Source organism: Aethalodelphis obliquidens, unplaced genomic scaffold (assembly GCF_003676395.1).
Source record: "Aethalodelphis obliquidens isolate GAN/ISIS:26980383/991018 unplaced genomic scaffold, ASM367639v1 scaffold72, whole genome shotgun sequence".
Taxonomy (NCBI): Eukaryota; Metazoa; Chordata; class Mammalia; order Artiodactyla; family Delphinidae; genus Aethalodelphis; species Aethalodelphis obliquidens.
The window spans coordinates 3,769,384-3,789,556 of NW_020838016.1; the positions used below are offsets into that span (position 1 = coordinate 3,769,384).

A 20,173-nucleotide genomic window follows, 5' to 3' on the forward strand; every position below is an offset into this window, starting at 1 on the left:
AGAAAGAATGAAATATTGCCATTTGCAGCAACATGGATGGACCTAGAGATTATCTTACTAAAAGTGAAGTAAGTCAGACAGAAAAACACAAATATTGTATATGTGGAACCTAAAAAATAATACAAATGAATCTGTATACAAAAGAGAAACAGACTCACAGACATAGAAACAGACTCACAGGTTATTTGTAATAACCTGTAAAGGAAAATAATCTGAAAAAATATATATATCTGAATCACTTTAAACTAACACAATATTGTAAATCAACTATACTTCCATTTAAATAAATAGATAGATAAATAAATAAAACAGTCACTTTGCCCACCTCCCCCAAAGAAAAAAGACTGGCCTTTTCTCAAATTACTGCAGTTGCAACTTGTGTCTTTTCTTTCTTTTTCCTTTTCTACCTCTTTTTTCCCCTTTTTTAGGTATAACTGACATATAACATTATACTAACATTATATTAGTTTCAGGTGTACTTCATGATTTGCTGTTCATATGTATTGCAAAATGATCGCCGCAGTAAGTCTGCTTAACATCTGTCACCATACATGGTTACATTTTTTTTCTTGTGATGAGAACTTCTAAGATCTACTCTCTTAGTAACTTTCAAATATGCAGTACAGTATTATAAACTATAATTACCATGCCATACATTACACCCCAGGACTTATTTATTTTATAATTGGAAGTTTGTAGTATTTGACCCCCTTAACCCATTTCACCCACCCCCTACCCTACTCTGGCAAATACCCATCTGTTCTCTGTATCCGTGATCTCTCAGTTTGGGGGTTTGGTGGTGGTGGTGGTAGTTTTTAAATTCCATGTGTAAGTGAGATCATACAGGATTTGCCTTTCTCTGACTTACTCACCTACATAATGCCCTCAGGGTCCATCCATGTTGTCACAAATGGCAAGGTTTCAATCTTTTTTATAACTGAGTAATATCCCATTGTGTATATATACCACATTTTCTTTACCTATTCATCCATTGATGGAAATTTAGGTTGTTTCCATATCTTGGCTATTATAATTAATGCACAGTGAACATGGGGGTGCATACATCTTTTTGAGATGTTGCTTTTTCTTTTGATAAATACCCAGAAGTGGAACTGCTAGATCATATGGTAGTTCTCTTGGCAATTTTTTAAGGAGCTCCCTGCTGTGTTCCATAGTGCTGCACTAATTTACATTTCACAGCACACAAGAGTTCCCTTTTCTTCACATCCTTGCCAATATTTGTTATTTCTTGTCTTTTTGATAACAGTCACTCTGACAGGTGTGAGGTGTCTCACTGTGGTTTTGATTTTCATTTCCCTGATAATTAGTGATGTTCAGCATCTTTTCATGTACCTGTTGGCCATTTGTATGTCTTCTTGGAAAAATGTCTATTAAGATCCTCTGCCATTTTTTCAGTTTGTTTTTTTACTGTTGAGTTTTATGAGTTCTTTATATATTTTTAATATTAACCCTTATCAGCTATATAATTTGCAAATATTTTCTCTTATTCGGTATGTTGCCTTTTTATTTTGTTGATGGTTTCCTTTGCTGTGCAGAAACTTTTTAGTTTGATGTAGCTTACTTGTTTATTTTGTTGGCTTGCTTTTGGTGTCAGAGCCAAAAAAATTCATTGCCAAGACCAATGTCAAGGAGCTCACAGCCTAGAAGCTAGAAGTTTTACAGTTGCAGGTCTTACATTCAAGTCTTTAACCCATTTTGAGTTGGTTTTTGTATGTGATGTAAGACAGTGGTCCAGTTTCATTTTTTTGCATGAAGCTGTCCATTCTTCACAACACCCTTTACTGAAGAGACTGTCCTTTCCCCATTGTATATTCTTGGTTCCTTTGTTATAAATCAATTGACCATATATGTGTGGGTTTATTTCTGGGCCCTATTCTGTTCCACTGATCTGTGTGTCTGTTTTTATGACAATCATACTGTTTTGATTATTATAGTTTCGTAGTATATTTTGAAATGAGGTAGTGTGATGCTCCAGTTTTGTTGTTCTTGCTCAAGTTTGCTTTGACTATTTGGGATCTTTTATAATTCCATACAAATTTTAGGATTATTTGTTTTATTTATGTGGAAAATGCCATTGGAATTTTGATAGGGATTTCATTTAATCTGTAGATTGCTTTGGGTAGTATGGACATTTTAACAACATCAATTATTCCAGTCCATGAGAATGAAATATCTCCATTTATATGTATCTTCAATTTCATTCATCAGTGTCCTGTGGTTTTCAGTGCACAGATCTTTCACCTCTTTGTTTAAATTTATTCCCAAGTATTTTATTTCATTCTTGATGCAGTTGTAAATGGGGTTGTTAATTTCTCTTTCTGTTAGTTCACTGTTACTGTACAGAAATGCAACAGATTTTTGTATATTGATTTTGTATCTTGCATTTTTACTGAGTTTATTTATTAGTTTTCTTACAGTTCTTTGGTGGATTCTTTAGGGTTTTCTATATATAATATTATATCATCTGCACATAGTGACAGTTTTACTTCATTTCAAATTTGGATGGCTTTTATTTCTTCCTCTTGCCTAATTGCTCTGGCTAGGACTTCCAGTGCTACATTGAATAAAAGTAGCAAGAGTGGGTACCCTTTTCTTGTTCTTGGTCTTAGAGGAAAAGCTTTCAGCTTTTCACCATTGAGTATGATGTTAGCTATAGACTTGTTATATATGGCCCTTATTATGTTGAGGTATGTTCCCTCTATACCCATTTTGTTGAGAGTTTTTATAATAAATGGATGTTGGATTTTGTCAAATGATTTTTCCATATCTATTCAAATGATCATATGTTTTTTACCCTTCCTTTTGTTAATTTGGTGTATCATGTAGATTGATTTGCAGATGTTGAACCATTCTTGCATCCCTGGAATAAATCCCACCTGATCTTGGTTTGGATCTTTTCACTTTATTGTTGAATTCAGTTTGCTAATATTTTGTTGAGGATTTTTTCATCTATAGTCATCAGGAATATTGGCCTGCAATTTTCTTTTCTTGTGGTATCCTTGTCTGGTTTTGTTATTTGGGGGTAATGCTGACCTCAAAATTAGTTTGGATGTTTCTTCCTCTCCTATTTTTTAGAAGAGTTTGAGAAGGATTAGTATTAATTCTTTTCAGATGCTTGATAGAATTCACCAGTAAACCTGTCTGGTCCTAAGCTTTTGTTTGTTGGGAGGTTTTTCATTACTGATTCAATCTCCTTACTAGTAATTAGTTCAGATTTTCTTTTTTTCATAATTCAAGTCTTGGTAGGTTGTATGTTTCTAGGAATTTATCCATTTTTTTCTAGGTTGTCAAGTTTGTTGGTGTATAATTGTTCATAGTAATCTCCTATAATCCTTCGTGTTTCTGTAGTATCACTATTACTGTTTTTTCTGTCACTTCTGATTTTATTTGAGTTCTGTCTCCCTCTCTCTCTCTCCTGTTTGGGAGTATAGCTACAGGTTTGTCAATTTTGTTCATCTTTTCAAAGAACCAGTTCTTAGTTTCATTGACTTTTCATTGTCTTTTTAGTCTCTTTTTCATTTATTTCTGCTCTGATCTTTGTTGTTTCCTTCCTTCTACTACTTTTGGGTTTCATTTGTTCTGCTTTCTCTCATTGCTGGTGGAGTAAAGTTGTTTATTTGAGGTTTTTCTTGGGTTTTGATATAGACATTTATTGCTATGAATTTTCCCCTTAGAACACTTTTCACTGTATCCTCTAAGTTTTGGTATGTTGTATTTCCATCTTGATTTGTCTCAAGGTATTTTTTTACTTTCTTTTATTTCTTCTTTGACATATTAGTTGTTCAGTAGCATGTTGTTTAATCACTACATATTTGAGAATTTTCCAGTTTTCTTCTTGTAATCAATTTATAGTTTCATACAGTTGTGCTCAGAAGAGATGCTTGATATGATTTCAACTTTCTTAAGTATACTGACTTGTTTTATAGCCTAACGTATGATCTGTCTTGGGGAAAGTTTCTCATGCACTTGTGAAGAATGTGTATTTTCTTGCTTTTCGATAGAATGTTTTGTATGTATCTGTTAAGTTCATCTGATCTAACATGTCATTTAAGGCTGATGTTTCCTTATTGATGATTTTCTGTCTGGATGATCTATTCATTGATAAAAGTGTGGTATCTAAGTATCTTACTATTATTGTATTGCTGCTTATTTGTACATTTAAGTCTGGTAATATTTGCTTTATATGTTTATGTGCATAAATATTTACAAATGATGTGTCCTCCTGTTGGATTGATCTCTATATCATTCTGTAATGCTCTTCTTTCTCTCTTATTACAGTCTTTATTATAAAGGTTTTTGTCTGACACAAGTATAACTAACCCAGCTTTCCTTTTGTTTCCATTTACATGAAATCTTTTTCCATCCCATGACTTTTAGTCTGGGCGTGTCTTTACAGTCAGTAAGTTTTTTGTATGCAACATATAGATAGGTCTTGTTTTCTTATCCACTTAGCCACTCTGTGTCTTTTGATTGGAGAATTTAGTCCATTTACATTTAAATTGTTGATAGGTATGTACTTATCGCCATTTTTTAACTGTTTTCTGATTGTTGCTGTAGTTCTCTGTTTATTCTTCTCATGTTCTCTTTATGGTGTGATGACTTTCTTTCATGGTATGCTTAGATTCCTTTCTGTTTATCTTTGGTCTATCTTTTATGGGTTATTGCTTTGTGAGTACCATGAGGCTTACATATAACAAATTATACTGAGTCAATTTTAACTTGATAGGAACTTAAGCTTGAATGCATTTTAAAGCTCTACATTTTTGCTGTCTCCTGCCATGTTTTGCTTTTGATGTCACATTTTACATCTTTTATCTTGTATATATCTTAACCAATTATTATATAGTTTTACCACTTTCATCTTTTAGCTTTCATACTAGCTTTATAAGTGATTAATTCACCATCTTTACTATATATTGGCCACTAACAGTGAGATTTATACTTTCATATGTTTTCTTGTTACTAATTAGTACCATTTTTTAAATTTTTTAATTATTTTTTTAATTTTTGGCTGTGTTGGGTCTTCGTTGCTGTGCGTGGGCTTTCTCTAGTTGTGGTGGGCAGGGGCTACTCTTCGTTGTGCACGGGCTTCTCCTTGCGGTGGCTTCTCTTGTTGCAGAGCACGGGCTCTAGGCACATGGGCTTCAGTAGTTGTGGCACGCAGGCTCAGTAGTTGTGGCTCATGGGCTCTAGAGCGCAGGCTCATTAGTTGTGGTGCACAGCTTAGTTGCTCCACGGCATGTGGGATCTTCCCGGACCAGGGATAGAACCCATGTTACCTGCATTGACAGGCAGATTCTTATCCACTGTGCCACCAGGGAAGTCCAGCACTGTTTTCTTTTTTTCAATTCAAAAAAAAGTACCTTTCTTTTATTTCTTGTAAGGCAAGTTTAGTGGTGATAAACTCCCTAAGCTTTGCTTGTCTGGAAAACTCTTTATCTCTTCTATAATTCTTGATGAAAATGTTGCCTGGTAGAGTACTCCTGGCTAGAAGTTTTTTCTTTTAGTACTTTGAATATACCATCCTGCTCCCTTCCAGTCTACAATTTTTCTGCTGAAAAATCAACTTATAGGGGTTTCCTTGTATGTTGCTAGTTGTTTTCCTCTTGCTGCTTTTAAGATGCTCTCCTTGTCTTTAACTTTTGACACTTTAACTATAATATGTGTTCCTGTGGATCTCTTTGGGCTACTCTCTTTTGGAACCCTCTGGGCTCCCTGGATCCAGATGTCTGTTTCTTTCCCCATGTTAGGGATATTTTCAGCCATTATTTCTTCAATTAAGTTTTCTGCTCCTTTCTCTTCTCCTTTTCAGACCCCTGTAATGGGAATGTTGGTCTGTTTGCTGTCCCGTAAGTCTTTTAAGCAGTCTTCACTTTCTTTCAATATTTTTGTTTTGTTTTTGCTCCTCTGATTGTGTGAGTTCCACTACCCTATCTTTGAGTTCACTGATCTTTTCTTTGCTTCATCTAGTCTGCTGTTGAACCCCTCTAGTGTATTTCAGTTCAGTTATTGTATTCTTCAGTTCTGTGACTTCTATTAAGTACTTTCTTATACTTTCTGTCTTCGTTGAAGCTCTCACTGTATTCATTCTTTTTTTCTTCTGAGTTTGGTGAGTGTTTTTATGACCCTTATTTTGAACTCTTTATCAGGCAAGTCAATTATCTCCATTTCATTAAGGATTTTTTCTGAGATTTTTTTTTTCTTGTTCTTTAGTTTGGAACATATTCTTCTCTTTCTTCATTTTGCTTGACTCTCTGTGTTGGTTTCTATGCATTAGATAAAACAAACACCTCTCCCAGTCTTGAAGTAGTGGCCTCACATAGGAGATGAACCTTATGGTTCAACCCTGCCCTAGCTCGTGGTTGTCTGTCAAATCTCTGTACTTATCCAAGCATCCTATTTTAAGTTTGATGGTTCCCTGTAGTTGAGGGTATGCAAAGACCGGTCAGTGTCCCAAAAGGAAGGATCTCAGTCAGCACCTAGATTCAGGCTGATTACAAGCCAGACTCTCATCAGCAGCTCTTAAATTATGCAAATATATACAGTCCTGTGGAACCACAAGTATAAGCCCCACTGGCCATCAGAACTAAGTAATTGGGAGGTATTCCTGGGCAGCAATCGAAAAACATCAGGGGTGCCAGATGACTATATAAACTCCTTTCTGGGAGATACCAGCAGGCTGATGCAAGGCAAAGTAAGAGTGCAAAGATGGCATCCATCAGCCTGTGTTCCTGAAAGCACCTCCATAGGGCCCTAGATGTGAGCCAAACCTGAGGCCTGTGACTAAGGCCAGTGACCCAGCACACACAACTAGGCCTCTTTCACAGAAAGACTAGGTGGGGTTATATTTCACTCTGTTGTTTGTGTAGTGCTCTGAGCATGGTCGCTTACTATGAACTGTCTCTCCAGTCGTTACAGTCTCATGGTACCTGGGAATGCAAGCCTCTCTGGCCACCAGAGCCAGGTGATCAGAAGGTGTCCCCTGGGTGGCAGCCACAAAAACCAGGGCTCCAGACGTATATAAAAACTCCCCTCCAGGAGATACTGGCACGCTGGAGTACAGCAGAGGGAGAGTATGAAGGGACTTTGAGGTCTCTGGAAGGGATTACCCTTAGATCTGTGATTAATTAAGAATTCTACCTCTCTGACTGCAGCTTTGATGGTAAGCTAATAGGCTTCTTTAACAGAGAGACTGGGCTCCTGGGTGTGTTGCCTCTTGCTGTGCCCTGGGATTGGTAGCTCTTTAAGAATTCTTTCTCCATTGGTTACAGTCCTGTGGAACCCGTGAGTATAAGCCCTGGTGGCCACCAGAGCCAGACAATCTAGAGATGTCCCTGGAGGCAGCCACAATAACTAAGGAGTCAAGACAAGTTTATAAGCTCCTTCCTGGGAGATACTGACCAGCTAGAATATGGCAGAAGGGAGCTCAAAGACTGCATCCATCAGCCTTCATTCCCTGAGAGCGCCTCCACAGGCCTCTAGACGTGTGCCAAACCAGCAGCCTGCCCCTTAGGCCCAAGTTCCTGGATAAGCAAATAGGCCTCTCACTGAAAGACAAGGAGTGTGTTTCAGTCTGCTATGTGTGCTGTGCCCTGATGTGGTGGCCTGCTAAGAACTGTCTCCAATTGCTATGGTCCCATGAAACCCAGAAACACAGGCCTCCAGAGCCAGGCAATCAAGTGGCATCCGTGGGTGGCAGCAACAAAAACTGGAGCACCAGCCTTATGTAAAAGCTTCCCTCTGAGAAATACTTGTGCTCTGTAAGGCGGAGGGAGAGTGGGAAACTGGTGCCCTGTGGCTGGAGTGAGGCGCAGAGGGAGAGTGTAAACATGGTGCCTGCTAGTCTGTCCTTTCACAGTAGCCCAGCAGGCCCCCAGATGTGTGTTAAATTAGACGCTTGCCCCTTAGGCCGAGGCTTTAAGATAAGGAAATTAGCCTCCTTAACAGAAAATCTGGGCACCTCTATAGCGGCTGCTTCTGTACTTGGCCCTGGGGCAGGTGAGTCCAAGCATGCAAGCCCTTTAAGAGCCTTTTCTCACTTCACTAGAGCATTGTAGGTCTCATGAACTCAAGCCTCATTGGTTTTCAAAGCTAAGTGTTTCAGAGAGAGTCCGGATCAAGATGGCAGAGAAAGAAAATCTAAGCTTATTTCCTCCCACAGAGCCACTAAAACTACTAAAACTATGGAACAACTGTCTCTGAGAACAGCCTGAAGACTAGCAGGACAGATTTTCTACAACCATAGATATAAATAAAAGGCCACATCAAGACAGGTAGGAGAGGCAGAGATGCAGTGCAGCAGAACCCATACCCCTGGTGTGGCAATCCCACAAGCAGGAGGGATATCGTAACCAAGGAGGTTTCCCCTGAGGAGCAAGGGGCCCCAGCCCCATGTCGGGCTTCACAGCCCACAGGCCTGCTCAGGGAAGATGAGCCCCTGCAATGTCTGGCTTTGAAAATCAGCTGGGCTTATGTCCAGGAGAGCCTAAGGCTCTACTCTTTGTGTGTGTGTGTGTGGTGTTAGAAGTGTTCTAATTCCATTCTTTTACATGTAGCTGTGTGTGTGTGTGTGTGCGCGTGCGTGCGTGTGGTGTTAGGGAGCGTTCTAATTCCATTCTTTTACATGTAGCTGTCCAGTAAGGCTCCACTCTTTTTTTTTTTTTTTTTTTTTTTTAAGGCTCCACTCTTGAAGAGCTTGTACAAACTCACTCTGAGTCCCAGCACAGAGATAGCAGCTTGGAAAGAATCTGAATCATACAAGAGGGAGATTCATTGACTAATTTTAGGGCATGTGTCAGAGGGGCAGGTTTCTGGTGAAACTTTCTCCAGGGATAGAAGTGCTGGTGGGCTCCCTTTTTGTTTTTGCTCTCCTTCCACGCAGCTGGCCTGGCTCTGGCAGGCACCATTTCTGTCATTCTCCATCAACCTACCTAACACCTGGCATCCATCCCCAGCATTCCTCTGAGAACTCACCCCACCCAACCCACCAACCTCAGCCATCCCCTCCAAAGCAACTCCCACCCTGCCCCACCTGGCAGGTGGCCCCAACCAGCACCAGTGCCCCTCAAAAGTGGCTCCTGCTAGAGGGGACCATCCTTGCACACTAATGTGCCCACAGCAATCGCAGCCAGGCCTCATGAATGGCCAGGCTGGGGACTAGCCCTGCCCACCAGGGTGTCAACAGCAGTTGCGGCCAAGCCACTCAGCTAGCCAGACCAGGGACCAGCTCCATCTACCAGTGCACCCACAGCACTTGCAGCCCAACCACAACAAGAGAACATACACAGCGCATACAGGGGATAACCAGGAGCACCTCGCTCTGGTGACCAGGGGTGATGTTGCCACTGGGCCCCACAGGACACCTACGTAAGACCAGTCTTTCAAGACTGGGAGATGTAGCTGATACACATATTATGTAGAAACAAACACAGACAGTTAGGCAAAATGAGGAGACAAATAAGAAAACAAGACAAAACCAAAAGAAAAAAATTAAACAAAATGGAGATAAGCAATTAACCAGATAAAGAGTTCAAATCAATAGTCTTAAAGTTGTTCACTGGACTCTGGAGAAAAATAGATGAACTCAGTGAGAACAGTAACAAGATAGAAAACACAGAAAAGAACCAATCAGAACTGAAGAATAAAATAACAGAAATGAAAAATACACCAGAGGGAATCAGCAGACTAGAGGATGCAGAAGAATGTATCAGCAATCTGAGACAGGGTAGTGGAAGTCACCCAATCAAAACAGCAAAAAATAATAATAATAATTGGTAAAATGAGGATAGTTTGGGACTTCCCTGGTAGTCCAGTGGTTAAGACTCCACACTTCCACTGCAGGGGGCCCGGGTTTGATCCCTGGTCAGGGAAGTTCCCCATGCCACATGGTGTGGCCAAAAAATAATAATAAATAAAATTAGATTAAATTAAAAAAAAAACTAAGGATAGTTTAAGGGACCTGTGAGACAACATCATGTGTACTAACATTCACATTACAAGGGTCTCAGAAGGAGAAGAGAGAGCAAAAGTTTTCTTCAAAACCTATTTGAAGAAAAATGACTGAAAACTTTCCTAACCTGGCTAACAAAACAGACATCCAAGTGCAGAAAGCATAGGGAGTCCTATATAAGATGAACCCAAGACACCCATACCACGATACATTATAATTAAAATCTCCAAAGTTAAAGACAAAGAGAGAATCTTTAAGGCAACAAGAGAAAAGCAACAAGGGACTCCCACATAAGACTGTCAGCCAATTTGTCAGCAGAAACTTTACAGGCCAGAAGGGACTGACATGATATTTAAAGTACTAAAAGAAAGAAAGCTTACAAACAAGAATACTCTACCTGGCAAGGTTACTGTTCAGAATTGAAGTAGAGATAAAGGGTTTCCCAGACAAGTAAAAGCTAAAGGAGTTCATCACCGCTAAATAAGCCTTATTAAGAAATGTTAAAGGGACTTCTTTAAACAGAAAAGTGAAGGCCATAACTAGAACCAAGAAAATCATGTAAGAAAAAAATCTCATTGGTAAAGGCAAACATATAGTAAAGGTCAGTCACCTACAAAGCTAGTACGAAGGTTAAAAGACAAAAGTAGTAAAACAAAAAGATGCAAAATATGTCAGAAACATAAAATATCGGGGGCAGCAAATGTAGTGCTTTTAGAATGCACTCAAACTTAAATGACCATCAGTTTAAACAGACTGCTGTATACACAGACTGTTGTATATGAACCTCATGGTAACCACAAACCAAAAACATATAACAGATACACAAAAAATAAAGAGAAAGGAATACACACATAACATGGAAGAAAGTAATCAAATCAGAAAGAAAGAGAACAAGAAACAAAAGAAGAAAGGAACAGAGAAGAACTACAAAAACAGCGGAATGGCAGTAAGTACATACCTGTCAATAATTACATTAGGGGCTTCCCTGGTGGTGCAGTGGTTAAGAATCTGCTGCCACAGGGGACACAGGTTTGAGCCCTGGTCCAGGAAGATCCCACATGCTGCAGAGCAATTAAGCCTGTGCACCACAACTACTGAGACTGCACTCTAGAGCCCACGAGCCACAACTACTGAGCCCACGTGCTACAACTACTGAAGCCCGCGCACCTACAGCTGATGCTCCACAACAAGAGAAACCTCCGCAATGAGAAGCCTGTGCACCACAACAAAGAGTAGCCCCTGCTTGCCGCAACTAGAGAAAGCCCGCATGTGGCAATGAAGACCCAACACAGCCAAAAATTAATAATAATAAAATAAATATTTTTTAAAATAATTACATTAACTATAAATGGACTAAATGCTCCAATCAAAAGACAAAGCGTGGCTGAATGGATTAAAAAAACAAGACCCATTTATATGGTTCACAGAAGACTCACTTCAGATCTAAAGACACACACACAGAATGAAAGTAAAGGGATAGGGACTTCCCTGGTGGCGCAGTGGTTAAGAATCCACCTGCCAATGTAGGGGACACAGGTTCGAGCCCTGGTCTGGGAAGATCCCACATGCCGCGGAGCAGCTAAGCCCATGAGCCAGAACTACCGAGCCCACGTGCCACAACTACTGAAGCCTGCACACCTAGAGCCCATGCTCCGCAACAAGAGAAGCCACTGCAATGAGAAGCCCATGCACCATAATGAAGAGTAGCCCCCACTCGATGCAACTAGAGAAAGCCCACATGCAGCAATGAAGACCCAACACAGCCATAAATAATTAATAAATAAATAAAATTTTTTTAAATGGAAGTGAAGGGATAGAAAAATATTTCATGCAAATGGAAATGAATACTAATGATATTAGTATTAGATGGAAATGGAAATCTAATATTAATGATATTAGTATTAGAATACTAATATCAGGCAAAACAGACTTGAAAGCAAAGACTGTAAGAAGAGACAAAGAAGGTCATTACATAACGATCCTTGGGGTCAATCAAACAAGAGGATATAACACTTCCAAATATCTCTGCACTCAACATAGGAGCATCTAAATACATAAAGCAAATATTAACATACATAAAGAAAGAAACTGATAGTAATACAATAATAATAGGAGGCTTTAATACCCCACTTACATCAATGGATAGATCATTCAGACAGAAAAATCAATACGGAAATATTGCCCTTAAATGACACAGGTGCACTTAACAGAATATTCCATCCAAAAATAGCATAATACACATTCTTTTCAAGTGCACATGTAATATACTTTGGGTAGATCACATGTTAGGCCGCAAAACAAGTCTCAATAAATTTAGAAAGACTGAAATCATATCAAGCACCTTTTCTGAAAGTAGAAATCAATTACAAGAAGAAAACCGGGAAAAACACAGACACATAGAAGCTAAACAACATGCTTCTAAACAACCAATGATTCAATATAGAAATCAAAGAGGAAATTTAAAAATACCTTGAGACAAATGAAAATGGAAACACAGTGTTCCAAAAACTGGAGCACAGCAAAGCAGTTCTAAGAGGGAAGTTTATAGCACTACAGGCCTACCTTAGTAAACAAGGAAAACCTCAAATAAACAATTTAAGCTTATACCTAAAGAAACTAGAAAATGAACAAACAACACCCAAAGTTAGTAGAAGGAAATAATAGAGATCAGAATGGAAATAAATGAAATAAAGACTGGGGAAAAAAAGATCAGTGAAAAAAACTAAATGAAAGAGAAGTTACAACTGACACAACAGAAATACAAAGGATCATAAAAGATTACTACAGTTATTTGCCAGCAAATTGAACAGCCTAGGAGAAATGGATAAATTCCCAGAAACATGCAACCTTCCAAGAGTGAATCAGGAAGAAATAGAAAATCTGAACAGATTACCAATAATGAAACTGAATTAGTAATTAAAAAAAAAAAAAGCCCAACAAACAAGCCCAGGACCAGACAACGGTAAATTCAAACAAACTTAAGGAAGAGTTAATACCTATCCTTCTCAAACTATTCCAAAAAATTGAAAAGGAAGGAACAATTCTAAATTCATTATACTGATATCAAAACCAGATAAAGACACTACAAAAAAAATTACAGGCCAATATGTCTGATGAACATAAAATGCAAAAATCCTCAACAAAATATTAGCAAATTGATTTCAATCATATAGTAAAAGAACCATACACCATTATCAAGTGTATTCCACAGATGCACGGATGGTTCTGTATGCACAAATCAATCAACATGATATACTACATTAACAAAGTGAAGGATAAAAATCACATGATCATGTGACTAAATGCAAAAAAAGCATTTGACAAAATTCAGTATCCATTTTTGATAAAAACTCTCCAACAAAATGGATATAGAGGGAACATGTATCAACATAATAAAGGCCATATATGACAAACCAGCAGCTAAGAAAATACTCAACGGTGAAAAGCTGAACGCTTTTCCTCTAACATCAGGAACACGAAAAAGATTTCCACCATTGACACTTTTATTCAACATAGTATTGGAAGTGCTAGCCACAGCAATCACACAAAAAGAGATAAAAAGTATCCACATTGGAAAGGAAGTAGTAAGACTGTCACTATTTGCAGATGATATGATAATATATATAGAAAACCCTAAAGACTCCACCAAAACACTATTGGAACTAATAAATGAATTCAGTAAAACTTCAGGATACAAAATCAATATACAGAAATCTATTGCATTTCTATAGACGAATAATGAATTATCATAAAGAAATTAACATAACAATTATATTTATAATTGCAACCAAAAGAACAAAATAGCCAGGAACAAATTTTGCCAAGAAAGTGAAAGACCTATACTCTGAAAACTATCAAACACTGATGAAAGAAACTGAAGACAATATAAATGAATGGAAAGATATAAGAATTAATATTGTTAAAATGTCTATACTATCCAAAGCAATCTACAGATTCAGTGCAATCCCTATCAGAGTATCAATGGCATTTTTCATGGAATTGGGACAAATAATCCTAAAATGTGTATTGGAACCACGAAAGACTGTGAAAACCGAAGCAATATTAAGAAAGAACAAAGCTGGAGGTATCATACACCCTAATTTCAAACTATGCTACAAAGCTACAGTCATCAAAACTGTATGGTCTTGGCAGAAAAACAGACACATAGATCAATGGAACAGAATAGAGAGCCCAGAAAGAAGCCCACTCTTACATGGTCAATTAATGTACAGCAGTGGAGCCAAGAATATACAATTGGGAAAGGACAGTCTCTTCAATAAATGATGTTGGGAAACTTGACAGCTACATGCAAAAGAATGAAACTGGATCACTTTCTATGCTATATACAAAATATAAACTCAAAATGGATTGAAGACTTAAATGTGAGACCTGAAACCATGAAACTCCTAGAAGAAAACATAGGCTGTATACTCTTTTACATTGGTCTTAGCAATATATATTTTTTTGGATCTGTCTCTTCAGGCAAGGGCAACAAACAAAAATAAACAAATGAGACATCAATCTAAAAAGGTTTTGTGCAGCAAAGGAAACCATCAACAAAACATAAAGGGAACTTACTGAATAGAAATACTTGTAGATGATATATCTGATAAGGGGTTAATATCTAAAATATATTTTAAAACTCACACAATATCAAAAAAAAACAGTCTGATTAAAAAGTGAGCAGAGGGCATGAATAAACATTTTTCCAAGGAAGGCGTACAGATGGCCAACAGACACATGAAATGATCTTCAATATCACTAATCATCAGGGGAATGCAAATCTAAACCACAATGAGATCCTCACATCTTTCAGAATGGCTGTTATCAAAGAGACAACAAATAACAAGTGTTGGTGAGGATATGGAGAAAAGGGAACCCTTATGCACTGTTGGTGAGAATGTAAATTGGTGCAGCCACTACAGAAGACAGTGTAGAAGTCCGTCAAAAAATTAAAAATAGAACTGCTATATGATCCAGCAATTTTACTTCCAGGTATTTACCCAAAGAAAACAAAAACACTAATTTGAAAAGATACGTGCACTCCAACGTTCAGTGAAGCATTATTCACAATAACCAACATATGGAAGTAACCTAAGTGTCCATCGATAGATAAGTGGCTAAAGATGCTGTGATACACACACACACACACACACACACACACACACACACAATGGAATTTTACTCAGCCATAAAAAAGGAATGAAATCTTGCCATTTGAAACAACATGGATGGGCTTTAAGGGTATTATGCTAAGTGAAACACGTCTGACAGAGAAAGACAAATACCATATGATTTCATTTATATGTGGAATTTAAAAACCAAACAAACAAAATAAGACAGAAACATACTCACCAATATGGAGAACACAGTGGTGGTCACCAGAGGGTAAGGGGGTGGTTGGGTGAAATAGATGAAGGGAAATTGAGAGGTACAAACTTCCAGATATAAAATATATAAGGCATGTGGATGCACTGTATTGCATAGGGAATACAGTCAATAATACGGTAATAACTTTGGTGACAGATGGTTACTAGATATGTTGTGGTGATCAATTCATAATATGTATAAATGTCAAATCACTATGTTGTACACCTGAAACTAATATAATATTACATGTCAACTATACTTCAATTTTAAAAAAGGAGGGGAAAGAATCTAGACTTGGGGGGAGTGGTCTCGGTTGTATGTCTTTAAAAGTTTGGGTGTACAATGTGGGGTTCAAACTCTTTGCTCCTCAGGGAGAAGCTCTGGATTTTGAGTTTCTACCTGATTGTGGGTCACTGTGCTGGGTTGGGGTTTACAGCAAGATTGTGTCTCAGCATCTCCTACCCACTTAGGTGTGAGTTTTTTCTCATTTGCCCAATATGTAGGAGTCACTCAGCTAGTTTTTAGTTTTTTTCAGAGGAAATTGGTCCATATGTAGCTATAGATTTGGCATGTCTTGGGAGGAGGTGAGTTCAGGATCTTTCTACTTGACCATCTTGAACCATAACTCTGAAGTCAGTCTCTTGAAGAGATATCTGTACTCCCTTGTTCATTACAGCATTATCACAATAGCCAAAATATGGAATCAACCTAAATGTTCCTCAAAGAATAAATGGATAAAGAAAATGTGGTATATGTATACACACACAGTGGAATATTACTCAGCCTTTAAAAAGAAGGAAATCCTATCATTTGCAACATGGATGAACCTGGAGGACATAATGCTAATTGGAATAAGCCAGGCACAGAAAGACAAATAGTGCATGATCTCACTTATATGGGAATCAAAAACAAGTCAAACTTATGGAAGCAGAGAATAGAATGGTGGTTACCAGGGGCTGGAGGTGTGAGGGAAATGGGGTGATGCTGGTCAAAGGGTACAAAGTTGTAGTTATATAGAATGAGTAAATCTAGAGATCTAATGTACAATATAATGACTATACATTTAATATAATATTGTGTTAAATACTGGAAATTTACTTAGAGAGGGTAGAGTTCAGGTCCTCTCATCCCTACCCCCCCCAAAAAAAAATGGTTAACACTGTGAGGAGATGATATGTTAAGTATCATCTTTACTGTAGTAATCGTTTTTACTGTAATCGTTTTTACATCTTTACTGTAGTAATCGTTTACTGTGTAATCGTTTTTACATCTTTACTGTAGTAATCGTTTCACTGTGTATATCACATTATTTTGTTATATATCTTAAATACATACAATTTTTAGTTAAAATGTTTTAAAATTTTTTAATGAAATTAGCTACAGTAAAAAAGTAAAAAGAAACATAAGATTTAAATTAATTATGTATCTTATTTAACCCAATATATCTAAAATGTTATTTCAACATGTACTCAGTATAAAAGTATTGATGTTTTACTGTTTTTTTTCTTCCTAAGTCTTCAAAATCTGTTGTGTATTTGCACTTAAAGACATCTCAGATTGGACTAGCCACATATAGCTAGTGGCTACCATATTGGACCATGCAGATTTGAATTATAAGAATGCCACAAAAATAGAATGGATAAGGGGAAACAGAGGCAGGGAAGAAACAAAATAATTTGAGAAAATGTCCAAGAACTAAAGAATACTAGTTTCCAAATTGAGCCCAGCAAAATAAGTGAATTAGATACAGACCAAGGCACCTCATATTATTTCAAAACACCAGAAACCTCTATAGGCTTCAAAGGAAAAAAAAAAAAAAAAAAACAGGTTACAGTCAAAGGATCAGTGGCTTTAGACTTCTCAACAACAATGGATAAATGGAAGACAATGGATCAGTGCCTTTAAAATTCTGAAGGAAAAGAACCACCAACCTATAATTCTATAAATACCAACTACATTGGGAGTAGATAAAAGGTATTTTCAATGATCCAAGATCTAAAAATGTAGCTTTTAGGAAGCTACTGAAGGATGTGTTACACCAAACAAGGAAGTAAACCAAGAATGAGGAAAATGTGATATATAAGAAACAGGAGAAAGGTGAAGGGAATTCCTAGAGTGAAACTGTGAACCAGGCCTAGAGATCAACCAGTCTAGATGAGAGTAAGTCAGAAGGAACCAAGAAAGACTTCAAGGAAATGCAATTGATAGAATACCTAATGGGACTGATTATGGATGTAGAAAACTGGTAGAGGTTTTGGGGTTGAATTAGTAACATGTACTGTACCCCAAAAACTAAGCAAATAAAAGAGAAAAGGAAAATGTAGTTATAAACTCTGAATGTTGAGTAATTTATCTATATATTAAGAGGCTGGGGAGGGCTGTGGGTAAGGTGGAATGAGTGGCAAAACAGCTGAAACCTCATCTTTCATAGTGCAAAATTAATCCACTCCTTAAAACAGAAATATGAGAAAGGAGCAATATAGACATCTTAACTGAAATGTAAAGATAAAAACCAAAATCAGGTGTTGAAAATGGTTGGATCTGGGGAAGAGAAAATAAAGGTCTGCCATTTTTTCTGATAAATTTTGTAAAACTATGTCTAAGTCTAAAGTATACACATATGTAACTTTTAAAAGAAACATGAACAATAATAAATCTGAGTGAATAAAGGACCTTTAACGGGCCATTGCTAATGAGTATCCTTATCTCCTAGCATTGAGTACTGGTTCCGCTGCATGGATGTGGATGGGGATGGTGTGCTCTCCATGTACGAGCTGGAATACTTCTATGAGGAGCAGTGTGAACGGATGGAAGCCATGGGCATTGAGCCCTTGCCATTCCATGATTTGCTGTGCCAGATGCTTGACCTGGTGAAGCCAGCCAACGATGGTAAGATTGAATAAAGAGCCATTTGCATTGTACACCTAGGTGTACAATGCAAACTCCGTTGCACTGTAACGGAGTGTGGGATATAATCCTGGATGGTCCTAAATTATTTAACTTCCCAGAGTCTTCCATACAGGCTTTCCAAATACAGAAGTATTTAAGTTTCTCCTTTATTGTTAGCATAGAACCAACAATTGATGGCAAATTCTGTTTAAGAAATAGGCTTTTTCAACTTAAAATAGAACTACCATGTGATCCAGCAATCCCACTCCTGGGCGTATATCCAGAGAAAACTGTAAGTTGAAAGGATACGGGCACCCCCGTATTAATTGCAGCACTATTTATAATAGCCAGGACATGGAAGCATCCTAAATGCCCATCAACAGAGGAATAAATAAAGAAGTTGTGGTATGTGTATACAATGGAATATTACTCAGCCATAAAAAGGAATGAAATAATGCCATTTGCAGCAACATGGATGAACCTAGAGATTATCATAAGTGAAGTAAGTCAGACAGAGAAAGACAAATATATGATATCACTTATATGTGGAATCTAATTTTATTTTAAAAAGATACAAATGAACTTATTTATAAAACAGAAGCAGACTTATAGATATCAAAAACAAACTTATGGTTACCAGAGGGGAAGGTGGGGAGGGATAAATCAGGAGCTTGGGATGAACACATGCACGCTACTATACTTAAGCTAGATGACCAATGGGGACCTACTGTATAGCACAGGGAACTCTACCCAATATTCTGTGATAGCCTATATGAAAAAAGAATCTAAAAAAGAATGAATACGTGTGTATGTATAACTGAATCACTTTGCTGTACACCTGAAACTAACACAACATTGTAAATCAACTATACTTCAATAAAATTAAAATATATAAATTAAAAAAATTGTTTAAAGAAATAGGCTTTTTCCATAGAAACAGAAAGCAGATTAGTGATTGCCAGGGGCTGAGGATTTGGGAGGGGAGATGGAGTTGGACTGCTTGATGGGTACAGTTTCCTTTGGGGGTGAAGAAAATGCTATGAAATGTAACAGTGGTAATGGTTCTGCAACATTGTGAATGTACGAAAAGCCACTAAGTTGTACCCTTTAAAATGGTTAAAATGGTGAATTTTATGTGAACTTTACCTCAAAAAAAAAGAAATCAATTTTTATAATCAAATAAGCATATGCACATACTTTTAAACTTCAGTAAAAGTTTTTTTCACTTGCCAAAACAGCTCTTGAAATTTACCAGATTTGTTCTTACACAGGCAAAATAACTCTACGAGATCTGAAGAGATGCAGAATGGCTCACATCTTTTATGACACTTTCTTTAATCTGGAGAAATACTTAGACCATGAACAGAGAGATCCCTTTGCGGTCCAGAAGGTACCAGTATAGTTTTAACTTCTATATGAGGGCTGCAGTATCAGGGGTTGTGTGCTACAGATAAAAATGGTCTCTGTCTGCAGGAATTCTGGTATTTAAAGAGGTAACATTTAAAACATTTCATCACATACTGAAATGAGAGAATAAAGGACCTAGAGCACATATCTTCCCATAGTATTAGAAAGTATATTGGGCTTGATTTAACTGTACCATTCAATTTCGGGATGACAAGGTAATAAAAACTAGATGCTCTCCAAAATAAGACAACCTTCAGATAACGTAACACTTTTTCAAGTAGTAATGATCACTGTACATGACTATCAGTTTGAAGACATTCTACAGCTGAAGAGGGGTGAGCTGCCTTCCCCATACACAAAAACCTGTGGACTCTCAGAAAACCCATGTCCAGAAAAACACCAAACAAACAAAAAGCAGAATATCACCACTTCTTCTAATCCCCTGTTTAAAGAGTAAAAATTATATTGATGGAAAAGAACTGTTTCAGTTGAGTCCTATAGGAGTACAAGTACAGGAAACTTTCTCAGTCTTTTCTT

The 20,173-nt window shown here is 37.4% G+C and overlaps 1 protein-coding gene across 4 annotated transcripts in view; it reads left to right on the plus strand.

The window, feature by feature from the left end:
- Positions 1 to 20,173, plus strand: part of PPP2R3A (protein phosphatase 2 regulatory subunit B''alpha) — a 229,270-nt gene that overhangs the window by 183,380 nt on the left and 25,717 nt on the right. For all 4 annotated transcript variants that reach the window (XM_027091681.1, XM_027091683.1, XM_027091682.1 and 1 more), the window contains 2 exons: positions 18,054 to 18,229; positions 19,501 to 19,619. In XM_027091681.1, the coding sequence (XP_026947482.1) occupies positions 18,054 to 18,229; positions 19,501 to 19,619 (295 nt within the window). The remainder of the gene's footprint in view (positions 1 to 18,053; positions 18,230 to 19,500; positions 19,620 to 20,173) is intronic.